Source organism: Lagopus leucura, unplaced genomic scaffold (genome assembly GCF_019238085.1).
Source record: "Lagopus leucura isolate 7727_CA_CO unplaced genomic scaffold, USGS_WTPT01 Super-Scaffold_739, whole genome shotgun sequence".
NCBI classification, from domain to species: Eukaryota; Metazoa; Chordata; class Aves; order Galliformes; family Phasianidae; genus Lagopus; species Lagopus leucura.
In genome coordinates this window covers 17988267-18010984 of record NW_024962255.1, presented here as the reverse complement: position 1 = coordinate 18010984, position 22718 = coordinate 17988267, and the positions used below count along the sequence as shown (strand labels likewise).

The window sequence follows — 22718 nt, the reverse complement described above, 5'->3', positions numbered from 1 at the left end:
TTTGCCCAGCCCTCAGAAGCTTTTCAATCTTTGACTGCCCAGTCAGAAATGAAGCCTTTGTTATGCTTCTACCTGAGAGCTGCACGGGTTCTTTATTTCAGTAAATAACACAAGTCTGTGCAGTCAAACTTCTCCTTGCTGTGCAAAACCTGGGACTCTCGTACATCAAACGCCAGGGGATCAAACAATTGTAAATGTAAAGAGTTGGAAGGGGTGCACAAAGATCATATACTCCATCTCCTGGCTCCACACAGGACCACCCATAATTCAAACCATATTTCTGAGAGTGTTGTCCAAATGCTTCTTGAACTCTGGTTAAAATCCAGCAGCAATATTTCACAATAAGGAAGTGAATAAGAACACAACAGTGCATTATGGCTCTGTACGTAGAGAACCTCATGAAATGAGATCTTCTTTGTTTTGTTTTTTTGTTGTTTTTTTTTTTTTTTAACTTCATCTTCTGTATCTTCTGTGCTGGCACTGGACATATTTGACAGCAGATACATTACACAGTTAATTACAGCTCCACATTTCTGAGAAATTAAACATAGATCCATTTGGATTATCTTCAGGAAAAATGAGGCCTCATTCCACTGCACTCATCCCAAGGCTGAGAGGTAATTGAACAATCCTGGCCTAAGTACTCAGAGAAGCTGCAAGCCAGCTGATATTATTCTATATGGCATCTTCATGCCTGAAATGGTCCTGCCTTGCAAAGTCACTCTGCTCTTACTGAAATTTGTGCCCTTCAAATCCCCCAGGCAAACATAACTACATTCACTTCTACCCCTACTTCTTCCTCACTTACTTTCAAAGATCACTCAGAGAATAGAAGAGCTCTGTCCTGACAGGGAACCAACTCAAAAGTCCAAATGAGTAAATCACTGTGCACATGATGACAGCAAATGGCAAAGGCCACTTCCATGTATCACTATAAAAAATAACATTAATTGGGATGCTTTGCAATTTCCTGTACAACCCATAATTAGGTTAGATAAGAAACTAGCGATGTCTAAGTGCTATAAATGTCTAAATTAAGTTATTTTGAAAGTGCCCAGCACTTTGACATTTGAGAGTTCAGAGTAATTGGAGTATTGAAATAAAATTGCTTCTGTTATTTAAAAGGTCATTATCTTCTTCGGGTAGATATATGAGGACTATTTTCCACTCTACTGAGCCGTTCTATTTGGTACAATTAGACCTGCTTGAGTAGATTTCTAGTGGGCCTCCTCCCACTTATCACAGACCTAGCATTGCACAGGGAAGGGCCTGTAAATATACAGACCAAATATTGAATATATATTTAGCTCATAATCGGGCTCTGAAGAGCCAAAAGCAGCCCAGAGCTTCAACCCATCAGGAACACCATGTGATGCTACACTCCTTACGACAGCAACTGAGCCCTTGCACAATCAAAGTCAAAAAAATGAGATCACAGGCAGAGAACAGGCAAAAGTTATGGAGCAAATGAGCATTTCACCTTCCCAAACAAACTAACTCCTAGGTTGGCAGCAACCACAGTTATTTCAGTAAAATTACCAGAATCCCTTGTTTATAATGTGCATGGTCTCACTGTCAGAGCAAATAAGTGTCTTTTGCTTGTTCACCAACTGCAACATTCAAAGACAACAACTTACATTACTACACTTTGCATCATATTTTGGTTATTCCTGTAGTGTCAATAAAATAAGAAGGCAGGGCTTCTTATCAGACCAACAGAAATCAGACAGTATTCAATGCTCACTGTAACAATTATAAAACTCCTATTCCAGAACCAGGAGGCAGCATGGTCTGTGCAAAAACCAAATGTATGCAATTGAGGCATTTTAGGTTTCACAGTCCCCAGTTAGATTAAGCTGGTTTTTAAAGTCATGTAAACATTGTGCTCTTGTATATTTTACTTCCTGGTTTACCTAGAGGGCAGAGTTAAGACTGCACCTTTGTTTTGAATTTTGTCTTCTAATATGACTGGATTTCTTTTAAAGGTAATTCTCACCCCAAGCTACTTACACTTTGCAAAAGTTGCTTCTGAGATCATTACAATGCTCTAGTGATATCTGCATCATGCCTCTTACAGAAGCAATGGAGTTATGCTGAAAGCATTTGCTGTGGAATTGCTTTACCTGCTTATTTTCAAAAACATATTCTAGATCTTCCACCCCTACATCCCATTAGCTATTAGAGAAGCTATTATATTCTCCCAGATTAAATATCCTTGAGTATTAGAAAAGGTTGGCTCATAAAGACTTCTGTTCTTAACCTGATGACTCCCATTCATACATACACTCTGGATTTGTTCTGTGATCCACAACTTGATGTCTCACTGAAGATGTAAGAAAAACAATGTAAGGCTCAAGGATATTAGCCTGCCAAATCCATGCACAGTTAATCTGCACCTTCAAGTGGCCTCTGCATATGCCTGACAAAGCCAGGTTGCTATCTAGAGGACGTGTACCATTAGTGCTGCTGTGTGGGCAGCAAAGTAGTTTCTGGAGCTGGCTCTAAGAAAGGGAATGTCTGCTGCTGGCAAAGACAGGCTAGATGAAAACACAAAGGGAGCAGATAATTAGGAAGCCATCAAAAAGTCCAATAGGTAAATGAAAGCATGGGTAGCAAGCTTTTTCCATGGCTTTTAATTTCCTTTATTATGTTTCAGCAAAGCTATATTCACAATTGAAAGGAGTCCAAATCCTGCTGTGTAACCAAATCACAGCTTACTTTTAAGGAATGCAAGCAGAGAGAAAAAACTTAAAAAGGAGTGTGTACCTAATTGTTGAACTCTCTGGCATTTGATCTTTCTCCAGTCCTCAAGAAAGCTGGGCGTGAAAAGAGGGTTATCTGAAATAAGGGTGGTGAATTTTGCCCAATTTCCAAGTGCATGTTTTCACCAAACACAGAAAGGTGGTATTGGAGGTGGTATTGGTATTGGAGTCATCAAGTCACGCACTTGGGAGGTTAGGAAATTTAACCAGGGAGGTCATCTGTGTAGACATAATGCAGCCTTCCTGAGCTGATCACTAATTACTATAGGTGATTACCTCACTCAAGATGGAGGTTAGGCAGGACATGAGGAAAGGGATCTGTCTTGACACTGGGGAAGCCAGGAAGCTGTTTGCCATAGGAAATCTTGCTCATTCAACAATATAGTTCAGAACACAAGCTGTGAACAAAGCACTGGCCTACAGGAAGACAAAAGATGGTGTATAAGCAAGACAAGTAAAATCTACTCCTGATTCCTCCGAACGATGCTTGCAAGTTTCTAAGCACCAAGATTATGACATACAGCAGTTCTGCACGTTCCTGTTCAGCACAGCACACACATGGCTTCTCTCCTGCAGCACTAAGCAGTCAGTGCACTGGAAATCACGGAACTCTTGTGGCTCTGGCTGTCCAAGGGTACATATGCAGATATGAACACACAGATCTTCCCAGACACAGTGTTCTCTGTATTCATCCAGGCTCCATCCTTATCCAGGCTGTGATGTCCAGGAAGCCACTCTGCCTAACTGGTTTCTCAGGCCTTCCCTTAATAAGCTAAGACATGTAACTTATTTACCAAAGCAAGACAGGAGAAGTGAGGGGGAATTATCAGCAATATATATATATATCAGCATTAGTTCCCTCAAATTTGCTAATAAAATGTTAAGGAGCTTGATTTTTCACACTTCCTCCATTTCAACTAGGAACATAAATCACATTTGTATTTGTTATGTTATGGCCTCAGCTTTCTTACAATACAAAAATCCACTTCTACCACAAAGAATGATTATGAAATTAAGTAGTGATACTGATAGTCAAGGTAACATCACGACATGTCCAAGAAAGAAGGCAGGAGGGGGAAAATAACGCAGATTCAGGAGGGAGGAATGTCAAGAAGAGACTTGTAATGTTGGTAAGAACAAAGATTCTGCTACAAGTTCAGTTAACAACAGTTTGAAGATTCAGTAGTTTTTGATGTCGTGATAGTAAAATTAGAATTGGTTCATTTTACTAAGCTACATTGCTCTTCAGCACAAATCAAGAATACTTTATTTGCAAGCCTTTATTTGTGAACAACAAAGTATTATGTCAAATTCAGTATTTAAAATAACATTTAAAATACAGAAATTTTCCAAGGACAAATACCATGAATTCTTATTATCTGTATGTCTGTCAGTGTCTTTCCCACAGCTTTGGAGTCCATTATTTGATTTGAAGAAAGCTGACTGCACTCTCACTCCAACAATTCCTTTGAGATTCAGTCCCCAGACATATGCTTCTGATGTCTCTGACTCTTTCATGCTCTTTTCTCTCCATTCAAAAGGCTGAAAACATGAGTTCCTGATCAGTCCTTCCTACCCATCCACAGACCAGCAGCAGATTCTTCCCCATTCATCACCAACTAGAATTTTGGAGGAATTTCTTGAAAAAGAGAGAAAAAATATTTAAGAGTAAGAAGTAAATATGATAAGGCATTCTCCTCTATGTGCAGCAATTAGGAGAATGCAACAGGCAGGGCAGCAAGTAATCTCTCATGTTAACAATGATCTAGACTAGACAAAAGACTGAACTTAGAAATAGATTCACGTTTTCCTGAATTTCAGAGGGTTATTTGTAATTGATCAATCCAGATCTGGTGCTTTTAACTTCCTCTGATCCGAAGAATCTGTAATTGTTAACTAAATCACCTGGGCAGCTTCAGAATTCAGACTTGTCAGCATACTGAAAGCTTTGCTGCATGCGGAGTCAGCAACACCTTCCCACTTTCCATGCATATAAGTATCACATGAAGAACTCTAGCTCTCAGTATAGAAAATACAGGGATCATTTTAGCAACCATCAAAATGCCAGCACTTCTGGAGCTGAAGAGAGCAGCTGTTTTACAGAACATTGCAACATCATGGGGTAGAAGATAGCAACAAATATTACACCAGATGACACTGCAAGAGGGGGATTGAATAAACTAAAATATTGCTGGCTGTGCAAGCTGAGTTTAACTGCAAAGTTATCCTTTAGCCAAAAACTTCCATATTACATTTCTTCTCAGGAGATGGCATCTCCAACAATTGCTTGGACAGTGTTTTTCCTGTGGTACAGAGACAGCACAGCATCTACTAATCTCTCCAACTATTCTACTCAAAAGCTGCTGCTTCTTCTGGGCTTTCTCCTCTCTGACCATTGCCAGTCCCAACACCCATCATGTAATGCTGCTAGCCAGGCCAACTCCTAGAATTTGGCAAATCCTGAATTCGGCAAAGAATTTGAATGAAATTTAAAAAGCAAACCCCAAACCAAAACTCATAAACAGAACAAAAACAAAACACAAAGTTCAGAATAAAATAACCTGAGAATTTAGGACAGAGGCTGACACATTGCCCCCTGCCAGGCATAGGCTACAATGCAAAGGACAGAACCATTACCTGGACACAGCAAGCGCTGTCACTGTTGGGCTGTTCTTACTTGGCTTCCCTGACAAGGCAAGGCTGGGATTCAGTTCCCGAAAGAGAACAAGATGTTTTCCACACTTGTTACCTGTTGTTTGGTTTAAAAAAAATAAATATTTAGAAAGTGTCTAGGGGGCAGCATGGAAGGGATTGTTATTATTTACAGTCAGCAAGTTGTTGAGAACAAATATATTCAATCCCAACCTGTGCTGTTTGCAAAATAGGCCCATCCCAATTTAATTTGTGGCTATGATAGTTACATGTGCTGACGTGTGGCTGTATCAATTGTGTGCTAAATTGGATTTGTGTATTATTGCTTTCTAAATTGCATGCCTAGTTCAGCAAAATTGTTCATCAGTTTTCACTGGCTCTATGTTTAATAAGATGCCCCACAATACCTTGCTGCCAAGATATAATACAGCTCATAATTGCCTAGTAAAAAGAAATTACATAAAGCCCTGTTATTATCAACTTATCTAAATCTGCTCATAACAGAGCCAATAATTAAATGCTGAGAACATTTCACATACACACACATACATACAGAGACCTAACAACATAATTCAATCATAGTTACTTTAGTCTTCTTAATGACTTGTGTTTTGTATTAATTTTATTTTCTTTAATGTGCAGAATGAGATGTGGGAATACTTGGCCATTTAAAATAATTCTGAAATCATCTGGATACTTTAAGGGAGAATGTCACAGTGCTGATCACACTTCAGCTCTTCAATAAGGAATGCTGTTGCTGCATGCATCTGAGAACATGCTTCCTTACACTTGTGCGAGAACAGGTGTGTGTACGTACACACCAAAAGATGCCTAATTAAAGCATGTCTTCCTTTATGATCCTGCATTAAAAAGGCACAAACAGAAGCATCTTGCTGTGCTCCCATGGGCAGCTTTTAAGTCCTAGCTTAGAAAACGGGTGAAGAAGATTACTTTTTTAATTTTCTTTTTTTTAAGCAAAAATCTCAGTTTGCTGACAGATAAAAACTATGCAATTGTATTTGAGTAAAACTAACATGGAAATATTTACCACAGGGAGTGAAGGACAAGAGTTTAGAAAATTCTTAAAATTAATTAGATGCTTCTACGTGGAAAAAGAATCTGCAAAGTGACTGCTGAACGCTACAAGGATTCTGGAAAGTGTTAAAACCTGTTATTTGACTTGCATCAATCTCTGATTAGAGACTGCAGTGAAACCAAACCAGCCTAGCTTCTGCAGGCAGACTGCCTCACATCTGGCATCTCTAGTGTTCTTGCTCCTTCCCTAGAAGCATCTGGCTCTACCTGCTCTCAGAGATGTAACAAAAGGCAAGACGGGCATCTGGTCTGGCATTTTCAATATGCCTCTGTACCTATAAATATTTCTGCATCTCAATCTAAGTATACTTCAGATGCCAAGTTCCACAAACAGCACTTCTGAAGATCTCAGTGGTAATGCCCAATTACTGCATAATATCTTTTTATGCAGATGTTACATCTACAACTACCTTTATGTAAACTGTATGCCTACAACCGAAGCAATAGAGAATGTCTAATGAGGTTCAGAGCAAATAAGTGGCATAAATTATACATGTTAACAACACAACTTTTTTTTTTTTTTCTTTTTCTTTTTTTTTATGAAATGTGTTGCGAACAGAAGCAAGCTGTGCTATTAGGACATGCCTGGGCATTGGCTTGGCACTGCTTTCAATATACAGCACCACGCTGCTGGAATCCAACTGGTTTGGAGGAACTCTGACCTCATTTAAGGCAGCACAGACAACAACCTGCCTGCTTTGATGTCTCAGCACACTTTAGTACAGGCTACCAGCAGATATGCTAATGAAGTGGGATTTATGGCACTAGGATAGTTCATTAGTTTCATAGGTTTATGCAGAAAGGTGGCCTGTCAAGCTTAATGGAACCTATGAAGAACCTATCAGCTTCACCCGCATCAGATTTGTCCATGAGACTAGTGTCTGAGAGCCCTTCTGTCCCTCTAAGGCATGGCAGTGACTACCCACTACTGTTGCTGGTTACAGTCACGCTGTATCAGTGCCTGAACCCTCTCAGTCACACCACTTCACTCTCACACCCTCCTCTTTCTCAGAATAAAACAAGGGCTGCAGTAAGTCAGCCTGAAGTTCACAGCCCACTATGGTCATACCTGGGCTGCTTGCCTCTCCCACAGTTCCTCTCTGCGAGCTCAGGCCAGCAGCTTGCTCTGGGCCAGTGGTGTATTCAGTCTTCCACAGCTGTGCCAGCAAAGAGGAGAAAAGGAGAAGAAAGAAAAAACACAACAGATTGTAACAGAACAATCACATGGGAGACAGGGTTGTTTTTTTCCTAGTAAGGGGTGAAAATTGGACTTTAAGATCTGAGCAGGATTTGGCATGGTTCTCCCCTCCACCGTGTTACAGTGTGTCACACTGGAGAAAGGTATGGGGGGAACTGGCAGGGTTTCCAAACAGGGCAGTAGCCATGATCCCAGTCATCCAGGAAGCTCTCTCAACAGACTGGAGGCAGAACCAGAAAAACCTTCTACTCCTGAGAACATGATGTAATAAACTAAGCTGTGAACAAACTCTAAGAAACTATGAATCCCGAAGGGTTCTGCAGTACTGACTTATGCAAAAGTGAATCTCAGTGCTTTTCTTACCAGCACCACATCTATGTCTCCATTTATGAAACAAAGGCAGTGCATACTGTTATTTTTTTTTAGGCAATGCACTGAAACCCACTAGCAAGTGCTACAGAAGTGCCAGGCACTACATTTTCCCTGTGACAAACTGTTTTTCCTAGAAACACAAACATATTTCTGATGGGCAATAACAGTTTTGCTTTCAAAAACAAACCAGATTGAAAGTGTATTTTCAAAACTCTTCCCAAATGACAGACACTCCTCATCGAGGAGGACACAACCTGATAAGAAGGAAGTCTTTACCTCCAGTTTTCAGTTTTTTTCCCTTGTGCTACCCTGTTCAGAAAGTGGCATGGGCTTTTAGTAGCTCTGTCCCTCCATTCAGGTTTACACTGAATTAGGATTCCCCTTTTTCTCACCCCTGGCCACTTACCCTGACCACTCCATCTGTACTTCCTGTGATGACAATGCTGCGTGTATCCCAGTCCATCACTTCAGCAAAGCAGCAGCAAGCAATACAGCTCTTGGGGCTGCAGGTGGTGTTAACACTCACAAGAGGCTGGCCATTGACTGTCCATAGGTGGAGGTAAGATCCAGCACAGGAGGCAATATCACCCTGTAACATAACAAAAGGCAATGTTTTCAAGATCCTACACTTGTTCTTCTCACAGGAGGGCAGAGCTAATGGATTTAGAAGGATGCAAATCAGCAGTAAACTTTTGGTTCAAGGTGGGGAGGCCTTCACATATTCAACAGAAATCATTTAGTAACTTGGGCTAGAATTGCAATGCCCATTCATAAAATAAAAGACACTGGGTGACACTTTGAATGACATTTCCTTTTACAAAATAGTTTGAGGCTATCAAACATCCACAGAACATCACACCCTGCAGTCTACTTCCACCCTCCTGTAGTCTTGCTGGTTCTAAGCACTTAATTACTTGGCTCTTTTTATTCAAACTATCTCAGCATCTCTTTCCTTCACATCCTCCTAAGTATGCAAGCCTCAATACTTGTTTTTCTAGTTTTGTGCTCTTGACTTGCCAAAATGATCTTAGCTCCAACTGTTGATAAAAATGCACAGACGTGTCAGATACAGATCACCTGATGCTGTGTCAGAAAAAAGAAAAGAAAAAAAAAAAAAAAAGGAAAAAAAGCAATGCCATGTTTCATGCTAAACACAAATACAACCTTGAGATCCATTTCCTACAACTGGGCAGGGGAGGACCAAGGGAGGTTCTCAGTACCATTCTGCAGTCCTGGGCACACAACACAGCCAGGCAGCCTACAGACTGCGCAGGGTTACAGCACAGCGGGCTGCACCAAGATAAGTCTGTTACCTTTATGTAAGGCAATCGAATCCTCTCCTTACCCATCAAGAAAGAATTTTTGAAGATGACAAAGGATTCAAAGAATCATAGAAAAAGAGGTAAACAAAGAAAAGAGTACAGAAAGCTAACTGCTATGTTTTGCCCTTACCTTTCAGTCAGCGCATAGCCCAGCAGAGCATCAGCTGATCCTCAGCTACTGCCAGGGACAGCAACTGTACGCAGTCAGCACCTAGTGCAGATTCTGGGCCAGAACTAGAGCTTTTAAATTTTACTGATATACAAATAAATGTTCTGTTAAATAAGGACATAGTGCTTACTTCCTTAGCTGTAAAGCCTTTGGTGATTTCACAATCTTCCTCTGCCCCTCACAGGGAGCTTGATGTCATCGCATTTTTGTACTGCTTTGCATTCTAGTAATAACCAGCTCAGCATTCAGTGAGCTGCCCATTCAATGCAGAAAACATCTTTGCAATAGTATTTCTCCTATTCTTTCAGTGAAGGTTCATGTTCTGACCATACATAAGGAGCAAATGCACACATAATCCCTTGGAGTAAGTAACTTAGAAAACCAAAAGCCAGTGCTGTACCTTTAAATCTGATCAAGAAACTAACTGAAATTCCACCCACACTTTTCACCCTCGATGCATTCTAAGAACTAATTAAATAGAATAGTACCAGCAAAGTCAATGATTCTGGGAATGGCTGGTGTGCCCTTAAAGCTAGCAGCGCGCATCTGTTTTAAATCAACTAGAATCGTAGAATCCTTAGAATTGGCAGGGACCTTTAAAGGTCATCTAGTTCAGCTCCCCTGCAATGAACAGGGATATCCACAACTAGATCAGGCTGCCCAGTTTACTAATGTTGTACTTCATCTCTGCCTGATTTGAGCACAGAGCTTTTCACACTGGAGGGCAGAATTCTTCAGAATTCTGAAGATAAAACAAGGATAGCATATTTAACACAGAATTACCAGTAATTAAAGAGATTAAATTTCAGCAAACTCATCAGCATGGGAGTACATGATATTCTGAAATTTGTTTCCTACAAATCTTTGTTTCAAAATGTTTTGAATTTTTCAAGAAAAAAAACCTCATTACCAAAATCATAATTCTGTGTCAACTGAAATACTTAACACAATGTAAGCATTATTTCTATCTTCACTACACTATATAAAGACATAATTTAAACAAAAGTTTCAAAATGAAACATCCTGCTATGCTTTCTCCTTCAAACATAATTTCCCAAGGTTTCTCAAGGTTAAATGAACCTTTCTGCAGGCTATTGTCCAATCAGTTTTATCATTTACAATCCAGCAAGCTGGAGAACTGCTTTTGGCTCCGTCACCACAATGTTCCTGGCACAGACCATCCTATTTTTCAATAGCTCAGATGAAGGGCCACCAGCTCAAACAGCTACAGTTAATGGTAAGCTGATGTGTAAGATGAAGAGGACTCCATTATCTTGAGGTCTGAAGCCCATGGCTTTTTTTTTTGCCAGCCCATCCAATTGTTTCTGAATGCTTAGTACAATTTTAACTACCATCTCAAGGGATCACCAGGTATTGTGAGTTGGCTGCTCAAAGCCAACAGCCACGTAATGCTAAGCAAGACCCCTGGGGCTGAGTGCTGAGCTGACACTGAACATGTGATTTAAATCCCATCCTCAATCATTAGCCATCAGACTGTAAGGTTAGTAGAACTCTAATATGACACAGGTTAAGTAGAGAATGTCTACTTAGTCTTACTGCTATTAAATAACTTTGCTTCTCTTGGTACAAACCACAGTGCTAGATGCACACTCAAATTGTCTGAGCAGCTGGAACCCTGCTCTAGTATACTAAAAGACATATAAAAAACAAATGTACAAGCAACATTCTTGGGAGATAGAAGGTTGGAAAAAAAAAAAAAATCTCACCAAGAGTGTTTACAGCTCAAATCCAACACAGAATATTTTCCTATCAGCATGCATGCAGTTACAGCTATGCCCAGACCACAACAAGAATTTTTCCACTGCTGGTAAAGGCAAATCCAGCCATTGCTATCAGCAGCATGCTTCTCAGCTGGTGGTAGCAGGGAAAGCAAAAAGAAAACAACACTGTCACTACAAGGGTGTAAGAAAGTTGTCAGCTGAGGTGGCAGGTCCAACAGGTATTAGCTGGCCGCGGTCTGTTCCATGAACGTCAGGAGAAATTAATGGAATAATGGAAGCAACAAGGCTATGGGTGAGCCAGATCCAATACTTCACGCTCTGTAAACTAAAAGATTTTTAATCCTGCTGCCTACCTACCCAAAGATGCTTCTGCTTAGCTACTCAGTCTAAGATGTTGCTTTTAGTGCTCCCCTCTCATCATTAAGAAGACTATTAGCAGTCTCAATACAAAGAAAAAAAAATCAATGCATCAGACTCAGGATGTTTTTCTGTTGGGAAGAGTACCCATTAAGTTATCATAAAATGTTCACGGATGCATCAGAAGAAAGATGATAAATGAAGATCTTACTGTTGAATTGTTGATGGCAACAGAAGAGAGACTTGCTCCGTGGGCAGGAAGCTGGGTTATGTACGTCAGATGGTTCAGGTCCCAAATGATGCAGGTTCTGTCATCAGATCCACTCACAATGATACTGTAGGTCACAGATGCAGCAAGGCAGGTCACTGCCTGAGAGTGCCCGTACAAAGCCTAGTGAGGGAAAAGTAACCAACAAATCAGAGTGTGGCTGAATTATGAGAGAACTGCAATCCTACTGCCATTTACTTAGTTAGAACAAAGAATCCAGTCAGACTGTCCAGTCAGATTTCAGAGAACTGAAAATGGTATGAAGCAAAAATCCTGAAGTATCTTACAGAATTATTCTTGTCTACAACTTGTGGTTTACGAAAGTTCAGTCTCCAAAGAGATTAAATGACTTGATCCAAGTTGCCCAGTAACTCAGTGGAACAACTGAACTGGTTTACATTTCTGAGTCTACCACAGTGGTTTGCGTGCAGGAACAAATCATCACCTTTTACTTCAGTCAAGACTGTCTAAAGCAAGTAGAATTTGGACTTGAGAATTATCACTTTTCAAAATTTAGAAATCATTTTAAAATAAAACTTATCAAATGTTTCTTTCTCTTTTACCGAACAAGCACTAACATTTTTCCAATTTTAGTTCAGAATAAAAATAGCATTTGTAGGAGAATTTTTGCTTTAAAAAAACCATACGCTAATTCCTCTCACATCAATCATTAATCCAGCACATTTTTTTCTGTTTCCCAGGTTTCAAAGTCATACAAAATACCTAGTTTAACTTGAAACAATTTTATAACAAATACATAGGTAAATTGCATTTTAGGCAATTTAATGTCACAGAAATCATAGACAGAAATATGCTAACGACAGTTGTGTAATTTGCGGCATTCTCAAGTGACAGCAACATTTCTGCTGTATAATCACCAATGACATTAAATTCTGTAGGGCAGAGAAAGATTTCCACAACTTTCCTAGAAAGCCTTTCAGGGTTCAATTTTTAACTGCCTTACTGTGAAAAATTAGAGCCACCAGTTTTATTGCTGGTTTTAACAGTAACAGCATACTCCTCGCTGCCTTTTTCTACATGACATAATTACCAGATCTTCAGGGTCTGTGTCAGAGAACCACATATCTCAAATGATTTTTGCAAACACATCTCATACTCTTTTCCAGCCTGTGACTGTCAGACTGAAGTCTTGCTGGCTAGCATGTGCTACCAGTTGACAAGGTTATTAGGACAACAGTATTCAAAGATAACCCACTGGTACAGCTGAGCTGTAGCAGCCTATGATGTACAGAAGGTGTCTTGCAATTGCAAGGGATGAATTTCAGTTTGCAATGTATTCTATTGAAGAGAACCACCAATTTAAAATACTGACAAAAATTGGGTCTTCTCTCCAATAGTGGTCCTCAGATGTTCTCTGCAGTAACTTTGACTGCCTGTAGAACAATCTGTTTACAAAGGGCTGGGCATAACCTCATGTCTGTGTTCAAGAACTAAACAGGACCACTGCAGAAAGGGCTAGGATAGGGCAAGATCAGGGGCTCCAAATTTCCCCTCCCTTCCTCAGAAGGATGAAAGGAAGCATACCTACTGTGACAGCATCCATATTGCCAGACAAGCTATGCTTCTATGCAAATTTTAATCAAGGTTTTTTCATTTTTAACTCAGGAAGACCTCCTGCTTGGTGATAAAGTGTTTTAAATGCAAGCTAAGTGTGGAAAAGAAATATAGATCTGAGCTCAGCTAAAAATCTCAGCTTCAATTCACCAGTGTTTCAGTATGCATTAACGCAAAAAACAGACAAGTGCTGTAGCTCTCTAACATCTCATTATTCCTCTGTGAAGATTGGGGAAAAACTGAGAGGCCTGCGTCCGCAGTAAATTCACTAATATCAACCAAAAAAAAAGAGGATCAGCTTCACTGCAGGAACGCTCAGTCCATGAAAATTAAACCGGTTTCTGGCCATCTAGCTTAACTGGCTGACATGGGCACAGTTTCTCCACAGCTATCTGTGTTCAGCACCTCCCTGGCAGGTCTGCACAGCAGACACGGCACAGCTTGCCTGAGGGCTTCTCCAGCCTGGTTGTTCATTTGGCCCAAAAATTCTGGGGGTTTGACTGCATGGGTTGCTCTGCTCTTGAATACTAAGGGAACCAGTAAATTGCATGGATCAATAACTGAGGCTATTATGTTCAATCTTTAGTGTTCCAGAAAACTGTGGAAGCAGCCCCTGCTTGAGAGGAAAAAGAGACTTTTTATGGTGAAACACAGTTTCTGCACTTTACTACATTCCAAACCAGAATGTGTCAGTCCCATGAGACAACTGATAAGTGAATAGCATCCACTTTATAGCACATCAGCTTTACTTAAGCAAAGCTCACTCTCTCAGGAAAGATGATACCATTCTTTTGCTCAGGAAAAAAAAAAAAGAAAGAAAGAAAAAGAAAAAAAATAGCCCCTACAAAACACTGAATGACATGAAAGCAGCATGTAATTCACTGGAAGTCATTTAGTACAAATTTACATCTATGCCAGTCATCAAAAACCAAAACGTCTGCAAGTAAAGAAAAAGAAAAAAAATAGATACATTTGTCACTGAATGACCTCATGCCTTTTAATGGACTAATGGGTAGTATCAGTTTAATCACAGTGGAACACATCAGCAAAGCTGATTCTGAATTTCCTTTAACAAAAGAGAAAGGCATTGTACTGAAGATAAAACAGAGCCTCTTCAATGAATTGCTTGAAACTCAAGCAGATCCCCAGATTGGTATCATTTTGATGGTTATGAAGATTACTGCTTACATTTTCTCTACTGTTATTTCTTCCTTTTCTATGTCCATCTCTTGTTTTAGAATATTAAGCAGGGTGATTAAAAGGTCATCACTGAAGACCTTGTCTCTATTTTTAACATAAATCTCAGAAACAAAAAAAAAGGATATTCTGAACTGTTTCCCTTCTAATTTCAACATCCCAATATTTCAGATAAATGAAGGTCTTGAAGCTTCTCTGGCCTCCTAATGGGAACTGATGTTCTCATGTTATTTAATGACAAATAAAAAGTTTTTGGAATAAAAAGCACCAAAACATCTCCTGAATATCCCTCCAAAGCATTTGAACAGAAGTGTCTAACATCTGGAACATTCAATGCACAGTTTATTAATTCAGTTGACAATGGCAGAGAGGTTTCTGTCTCTTGAATACTTAGGGAAAAGAGGTCATAGGCTGTCTTTTGGATATGATAGTACTCCATATTTTCTTGTAAAGTTGAGAACTCTCCATAGCTAAATTGCACAAATCTTGCATGAGAATTCACTTTCGCAAATAAAATTGCATTTATATGGTCACTGGGTGACCAGAGTTGAGTTCAAAATCAACGAACATCAAACAACTGTGGACAGTGAGGTCACAAACTATATACTTGTAGGGATCCATCTCTACCTCATGGAGTAAATTCTGAATTCAGGTTGAGAGAGAAGTATCGATTCTTTTGCCTACTCAAGTGTTCATCTCCATCAGGTATGTTCACAGGGTGTTTTGGGGGTCCACACTGCTCTAGCAGTACAAGTGAAGACAGGAGATGCTTTATTATCCCCTTCTTTTTATCATCATAAACTTTGGAAATGCTGTCAAAGCAAACAAGCAAAAAAAAAAAAAAAAAAAAAAGAAACCAACAAGCAAACATAATACGTAGCTATCAGGTATAGGTATAAAGCATGTAATCAGCTCCTGGCCTAACTGCAGGTTTTCACATTATACTGATGACCATCACCTTTTTCTGTCCTTCTGTTTCACTGTAGCATGTTTTCTCTTTCACTCATCAGACAGAAAGAAAGTTATCTTTTGTTTTTTTTTTTTTAAATTTCTTTAACAAAAGTCTCTCACCTGTCTCAAGCTTAGATGTTTCACTTTGTCCTTGACCAAAGAAAGTTCCCAGACACATACAACTGAGCTTGTTCCAGATGTGATTACAGTAGTTGCTGAAGGACACACAGCACAGAGGCATTTTCCCCAGTCTGCCATGCACTCAAACGTAGTCATGTTCTGTATGAGAAAGCAGCTGTCAGGCAAATACTCATCTGGTGATACCATGCATTTATTTCATGCAAATTTCATTTTCTGAACTCAGTCTCCTTGGTCTTCAAACCCAGGAAAGAAAAGCTCATCCCACACCTGTGTTAATATACAATTGCAATTTATGTACAAGGGCTCATCCAAAAGTAACACCTCCTGTTTTATTCTGTTGGCACGCAATGTCAGATGTGCATGTTGGTGCTATGACAGTAGATGAACCTTCCTACCAATATTCCATTCCATTTTGGTGCCATGTGACAGATGGCAGCAGAGAGGCAATCTGACAGAACAGCATCTGACAGGGAAGCATGCATGAAGCAAAATTTTGGAACAGAATTCTTCCATGCAGAAAAAAACATGTACCCATTTACAGTCATAAAGCTTGCTGAATGTTTATGGAGACCAAACAGTGGATGTCAGCAGAGTCAGGCAGTGGGAGGTGCATTTCAACAGTGGTGAAAGTGACAGTGGTAACCTCCGCTGGTACAGATTTTGAGTGCAGCAGGCAGATTCTTGTTTTCATCACCAGCTAATGGTGGTGATCATATTGTAAAATAATGTTTTGTAGAGAGAAGTTGCTTTATCTATTAATTCAGTGTCCCAGGACACCAGAATTCCATCCCCTCACATTACAGACTTCCTACATGGCCTCAAGCAAGTTCATTCTGCTACCATATAGTGACAACGTGCAAGCACTCAATGTCAATTAAGAACAAAGCTCAGGTTGTTATGGCCACCACTAATATCGGAACTTACAGAAAAATCTTTGTGATTTCATAGGGCACAGAAAGCAAAGTAAATCTCTGGGTTTTTTTCGTGTCCAATGACTGTGGATATGTCTGTAAAAACATAACCATGTGACATGCAGTAATAGCCAAGCTGAACAACATACCCCACTGTTTTGGTATCCAAGCTAACATTTGTGTCTTAGCATATCATAATATTGTCCCAAAGACACCCCAAATCAGTGTGTTAGTAGCAGAGAAAAGCTGAATCTGCCCAGTGCCCTGGTCAGTAGTGTGGTGACACAGACTCTTGATTTTTAACAGAAGCAGCATTACATTGAATGAATGCACTGGACTAAGCTTGGAAGTCAGAGGGGAATTGGCAGATGGTCCTATCTATATCCAGCAGAAAGTTCTGCACAATGAAATTTCTAATCAGAGGCTAGGAGACCTTGTTTTGTCCTTACAACCTATGAAATGAGGTTTCTCCTTCATTTGATAGACAGCACAATCACTTGAAGGAAAGCTTGAGATCATTTAGAGGGGAAATATCACATTTTTCAGCAGAGGAATGATTTTGTACTCCACTGCAATAACCAATTTGATTTTTCTCAAAAAGCCTGACTGCAAAAAAAGTACTGCACAGCACCCACCAGAGCAGCTCATCACCAGCCTCTGAAAATGGTTCCCAAACAAACCAAGGGCTTACATAACATCCATTTCTGAAACACTTAGATTTTTTCTTATTTTTACCTTTTCAGACCCATAGTTACCAAAGCAGCAGGTGAAGTCATCAAATCCCCAGCAGAATGTTTTGTTCCAAAGAGGAGGAATCAAAACTTTATTTTTTTCAACGGCCAGGACGCCTTTCTCAGTATGAACAATGTGTCCAACAGCTCCTTTTGAACATTCTGACAAGACAAAGAATGTATTTAATTCTATTGTTTTTAGAACACTAAGGTTAGCTATTGCCTTACACGGCTTTGTGGTGAGCTGGCAAGCCCCACAGCTGGGCTCAGTGAGTGGTGGCTGCGTCCACAGAAAAACCCTCTCCACCACTGCAATTCCAGGCAAGAGCAGAAACTCCCTTTTTGAATAAATCAATCCATGCAGAGAGGGAGACCGGCTTCAAAGGAGGGGATTTAACAGCATTGCCATTAAGCTTCTTTTCAGTGGCAGATTACCATATGCCATGAACTAGAGGATGCAGGGCATGTCACCAACAGCCTCTGAATACAGCCGCAGGAGCCTGCTACCACCACAAGGCTGTGTGATGCAAACACCACTGCCATGGGATTAAAAAGTACATACACTGAAATTTTTCAGGATTTCTACATCTTAAGAATAACAGACTAAGAAGATGAAGACCCGAGATAAAGAGGCAGGGAAAGAACATATTTACTTTGCTGATGAATATAAAAAGAGAAAAAGAGAAGGGAAAACAATGAGTATTAAGTTTTACTTTGATATATTCAGAATGCAGATTAAAAAAAAAAAAAAAAGATATAGATGTCATAAAAAATCTGCTTTGAACACTACAAAATAAGTTTCAAGATCTGTCATGAATATCATAATTTTGAGAGGATCTATGTGGAGCCAGGAGATGACCTTGGTGTCCTTTCCAACTCAGGATATCCTGTGATTCTGAGTACTTTGAATGTCCATTCATATTCCACAAATAACTTAGGGAAGGGATCTTGGTACCAACTCATGTGAATTCATACAAGACCGTGCAACTGCTTTTGTGCTCTTAAAAACTCAGATTAACCCCATTTAAGAATTCAGTGCTTATTAGCTCAGAAAATGGAGCACAGCCCCTACTGCACCTTTTACTGGTGAGATCTTCAGGTTTTGCAGGCTGCTGATAAATGGAGGAAGAATTCCACTTGATTGAAAGGACAGTACTGCTTCTCTTCCTGATGAACTTTTACTCTGAACATTCCTGGGTGGATGTGGCTTAGTGAAGAGCTAGAACAAAGGAATGAAATTGAAAAATGCACCTCCATCAGTCAGATTGTGAAGGAAACATCTATTTAAATCATTAATCATAGACTCCAGAACTGTAATACACAAACCTCTTCATTAAATTCAGATCATCTTCTCCTTATCATCCCATTTTCATCAGACTACAGCACGTACATAGGTAAGAAGCTAGTCTCAGTGATTTGGGAGAAGAGAGAAGACTGTAGGTGAGAATTTAAGCTGCCTTTATTTGATTGTACTCAACACCAGACTAATGATTACTCATGTGACTGTACAGAAGAAGAACCCAGATTTGACACCACAGCTGTATGGTGTATGACAAGAACAGTGTATTTAGAGAGTGGAGACACAATCTGTAGAACTCTACAGGCCATATTTCAGCAAATTTAAAAACCAAATGCCACCTCTAATCTAAGTTGCTTGCTTTCCAGTTGAAATATTTCAAGATCAAAATAAGTTGTGCTCTCTGCTTTTCCTTCTACTCTCATGATAAAGTGATACCTGCTTTGGTATCTGTCCAAAGTTGCTGATAAAACCCAGGATGGTGCTCTTAATTAGAGGATCTTTAATGTTGTTGAGATTCATCTTGTCTCCATAAAAGTAAGGATGGTAGGTGTTAACTGCTTCCACAGCAGCTGAGCCTTGTTGCTTGTGGCCAAAAATCAGGTCTATCCAGCGATGGAGGTGTGCACTGACATAGTCACTTTCCAGGGCCTGAAGAAAATGAATTAATTCAGTGGAGCACATTCATTGCAGATACATTATCACTCCCAGTTCCCTGTTAGAGACAAACTCTCTGCAGCACTAACTGCTGTCTGACAGAAGCTTCATGACTGCCTGGGTTTCATCAATACACACATTATATCATCATAGCATCATAGAATCACAAGGTTGGAAACGACCTATAACATCATCTAGTCCAGCTGTCTCCTCATCACCATTGCCACCACAAGCACTAAACCACATCACGCAGCACGTCATCCAGACACCTCTTGAACACTGCCAGGGATGGCAACTCCACCACCTCCCTGGGCAGCCATTCCAGTGCCTGAAGCCTTACAGGGTCTAAGCAGAAAGCATTGCAGAAACCAGATTCTCTCATGCTGGAAAACCTCAGGGTCTGTCTTTTTATCCCAGTATAAGAAATGTCTACTTTTCCTGACCAGATCTGCAATCCAAGTCACAGGTACGTGAATTAACATAACCAGATGAAATAATTACTACTGGAGAATACCATAAGAGACATTATAAGGCAGCACACATCCAAACCCAAGGTGGGCTCCCTAGAAAACCGAATGATCAAAAATGAAATTTGTGCTTGCAAGACCCAGACAAGTTCACAGGCAACAGCCACAATTTCAAGTCAAATCTTTGCCCATCTCCAGATTACTGAGCCTTACCTATGAAGCTTCACTAAACATTATTGCCCTTGCTATCACCTGCAATCACCAAATCTTCATGCATTCCCCAGAGGCCTTGCCCAATGATTCAAACACCAGTGTTAAGCATGATTAAAACTGCTTTGCTATCTCCAAATCATTTGACTGTGTAATACTCCCTGATGCTCATTTAAAGGTTTCCCCAAGCAGGCCATCCTACCCAAAGCACAGCAGAATTAAACACGCTAATGGGATCCAGAACAACGGCTCATTTCACAAAGCAGACAGTGAGCCCAGTGCAGCTGGTTTAAATGACCATGCCCACAGCTAAACAACTCATGGGGCAGCTCAGAGAACAAGTACACTGTACGATTTGTCCCCTGCAAATCATGAAAACACTTACAAATCAACTCAGAATTCATCCTTATTAATAAAAGCAGTTAGTGCATGAATTACAAACTATAAATTTTGTCTGGCTTCACTACCAGCACAAAACAAAGCAACCAACAGAGCTGCAACCATGCAGTCACTCACTATCTCACTGAGCATTGAGACGTGCCCAGCAAGAGAGAGAGAACTGTAGTCTAGAAAGAGACTAAAAAATTACTTTATGTAGACCTAACCTGTAGATTCCCTATTTAATACACATGAAACAGGGAGCTATTCACAGACTTATCTCAAAATCAATCTTTGCTCTCATGCTCTTTAGAGAAGTAGCCAGATTTCACAACAGTGTTGACCCAGATCTTTTTAGTTCTTCAAATTCTGTAAAGCCTCCTGAAAAGGACAACACCAGTAACAAGTACATCTAGTACTGCAGGTGATTTTAGAGGAGAGAGAGGCTTTGGCATTATGGAGTTCAAGACTTCTAACTCTTCACTTCAGACAAAGCTTTTTCAGGCAGCCTAATCAACTAAATTTCCATGGCAAGATTTCTTGCACCCTCCTGTGCAGCATGAGGTGCCAGCTATGGTTGGAGAGAAAATACTGGACTGACTGTATTTGAGGTCTGATCAGGCCTGGCAAATCATTAAGAATATGAATTTATAAGCATGATTTTCACGTGCTAAACTGCTCCTCTTTCAGATTTCGATTAATTTCTACAAGTCATGTGACTTAATCATCTGTGCCAATGTTATCAAACAGTGCAGCTCGCTGGAAGCAGGTCTGCAGAACACAACAGCTGGTAGAGAGGACCCAATACCCACATTACTTGCACTGTGGGGGCTTTACTTCAAATTAGATCTAGTCTGCTCCCTCAGGCTGAATGCCACCAGTGGCAAAAGTATACCCTTAGGTGCACAACTGGAGCACAGCTTTTGGTTTTACTTCATCCAAAACTAATCTAGTTAACAATCAGAGATCTCTTTACAATGAAAACAGAAGCATGCTATGCAGGGATGACTGACAGATCATTTCAAAACTGCACCCTTGCTCCAAACTACATGGCTAAACCAGATGGTCCCATTGTATCTAAGTGCCTTCAGAGTGGCCAGCATTACACAAGAAATAAGGAGCAAAGCTCAGTACTTTACATCCAAACAAGCCAGAATGTAGGCCAGAATGCTTCAATACACTTTCCTTTAAAAAATATCAGTAAAAATTGCAGCAGCTCTCAGGCATCTATAGATTTCTGTTTTCAGTTTTTCTCTATTAAGGAAGGACAGTGTCATTCCCATATTTAGTTAACTGGAGGACTGAGATTAAGCAACTTGTAGGGTCACAGAGAGAGCATCAGACAGAGCAGAGGAAGAAACTAGAGCCTCCAAATCTACACACCTTCTTTGGAGTCGATATACCTTCTTTAGAGTCACTGGGAAAAGAAACACCAAGGAAGAGTTACACACTTGATGGCAGTGGTCAAAGCCTACATGCGGTGGGTAGCACTGAGCTGCTTCCCTGCAAGTGATGGAACTGGGCACTCCTTAGTCTCAACTCTTCATTTTGGAAATGACTGTACTTGAACCAAGCACACTCACCAGCATACATTTACAAGAATCTCCTTCCTTACAGTAGATGAATTCTCATGTGGTGATGAGCACTGATCAGAACTCACTACTTTTCAGCGTGTCTGTGGCTCTGAGCCTTTAGATCACTCTCTACACACTTTTTGTGATGCCTAATTCAGTAATACCCACTACCGTGTACGTACAGGAGTCTGAACAGCCAAAGATTGGAAGTTGAAATGATTTATTGAGAAATGTCCTTATTATTACTGACATCCTCTTATTTCATCAGACATATCTACTCGCTGTGTGCTTGTCAGCCCAGTAACACTGAGTTATACATTTAATAACTGCAGAAATACAAGCTAAATAAAGATAAACATAGTGAAGTAACTTATAAGTAACTGAATATAAAGCAAGTTCAACATACTGGCTTAAGTTATTTATGTAGCAACACACCACAGCATCTAGCTACTAAGCATGGGGACACTGAAGACTTGTAATAATAGTAAGCAGCTATTCACCCCACTGTGTGACTTGTAGTATCACTAACTCACTAGCTAGTATGCAGACATTGCAAGTTACCAGGAGTCTGCTCTCTTAAAAATGGTTTCATAGAAGAAAACTTTCTCCAGGATGGATTTACAAACTGTAAACCAGCTTATAAAGGATACATATTTAAAAAAAAGAAAAAAAAAAAGGATAAAAAGGCTTTG

At 40.0% G+C, this 22718-nt stretch overlaps 1 protein-coding gene across 2 annotated transcripts in view; it reads right to left on the bottom strand.

The window, feature by feature from the left end:
* Positions 1–4024: 4024 nt before the first annotated feature.
* WDFY4 (WDFY family member 4) overlaps positions 4025–22718 on the bottom strand; it is a 129970-nt gene continuing 111276 nt past the window's right edge. For both annotated transcript variants that reach the window (XM_042863041.1, XM_042863040.1), the window contains exons 55-63: positions 19179–19391; positions 18521–18662; positions 17448–17605; positions 15781–15939; positions 11881–12060; positions 8486–8668; positions 7579–7666; positions 5400–5511; positions 4025–4401 (exon numbers count right to left, since the gene is read on the bottom strand). In XM_042863041.1, coding sequence (XP_042718975.1) covers positions 4335–4401; positions 5400–5511; positions 7579–7666; positions 8486–8668; positions 11881–12060; positions 15781–15939; positions 17448–17605; positions 18521–18662; positions 19179–19391 — 1302 coding nt within the window. In that variant the 3' untranslated portion in view covers positions 4025–4334. The remainder of the gene's footprint in view (positions 4402–5399; positions 5512–7578; positions 7667–8485; positions 8669–11880; positions 12061–15780; positions 15940–17447; positions 17606–18520; positions 18663–19178; positions 19392–22718) is intronic.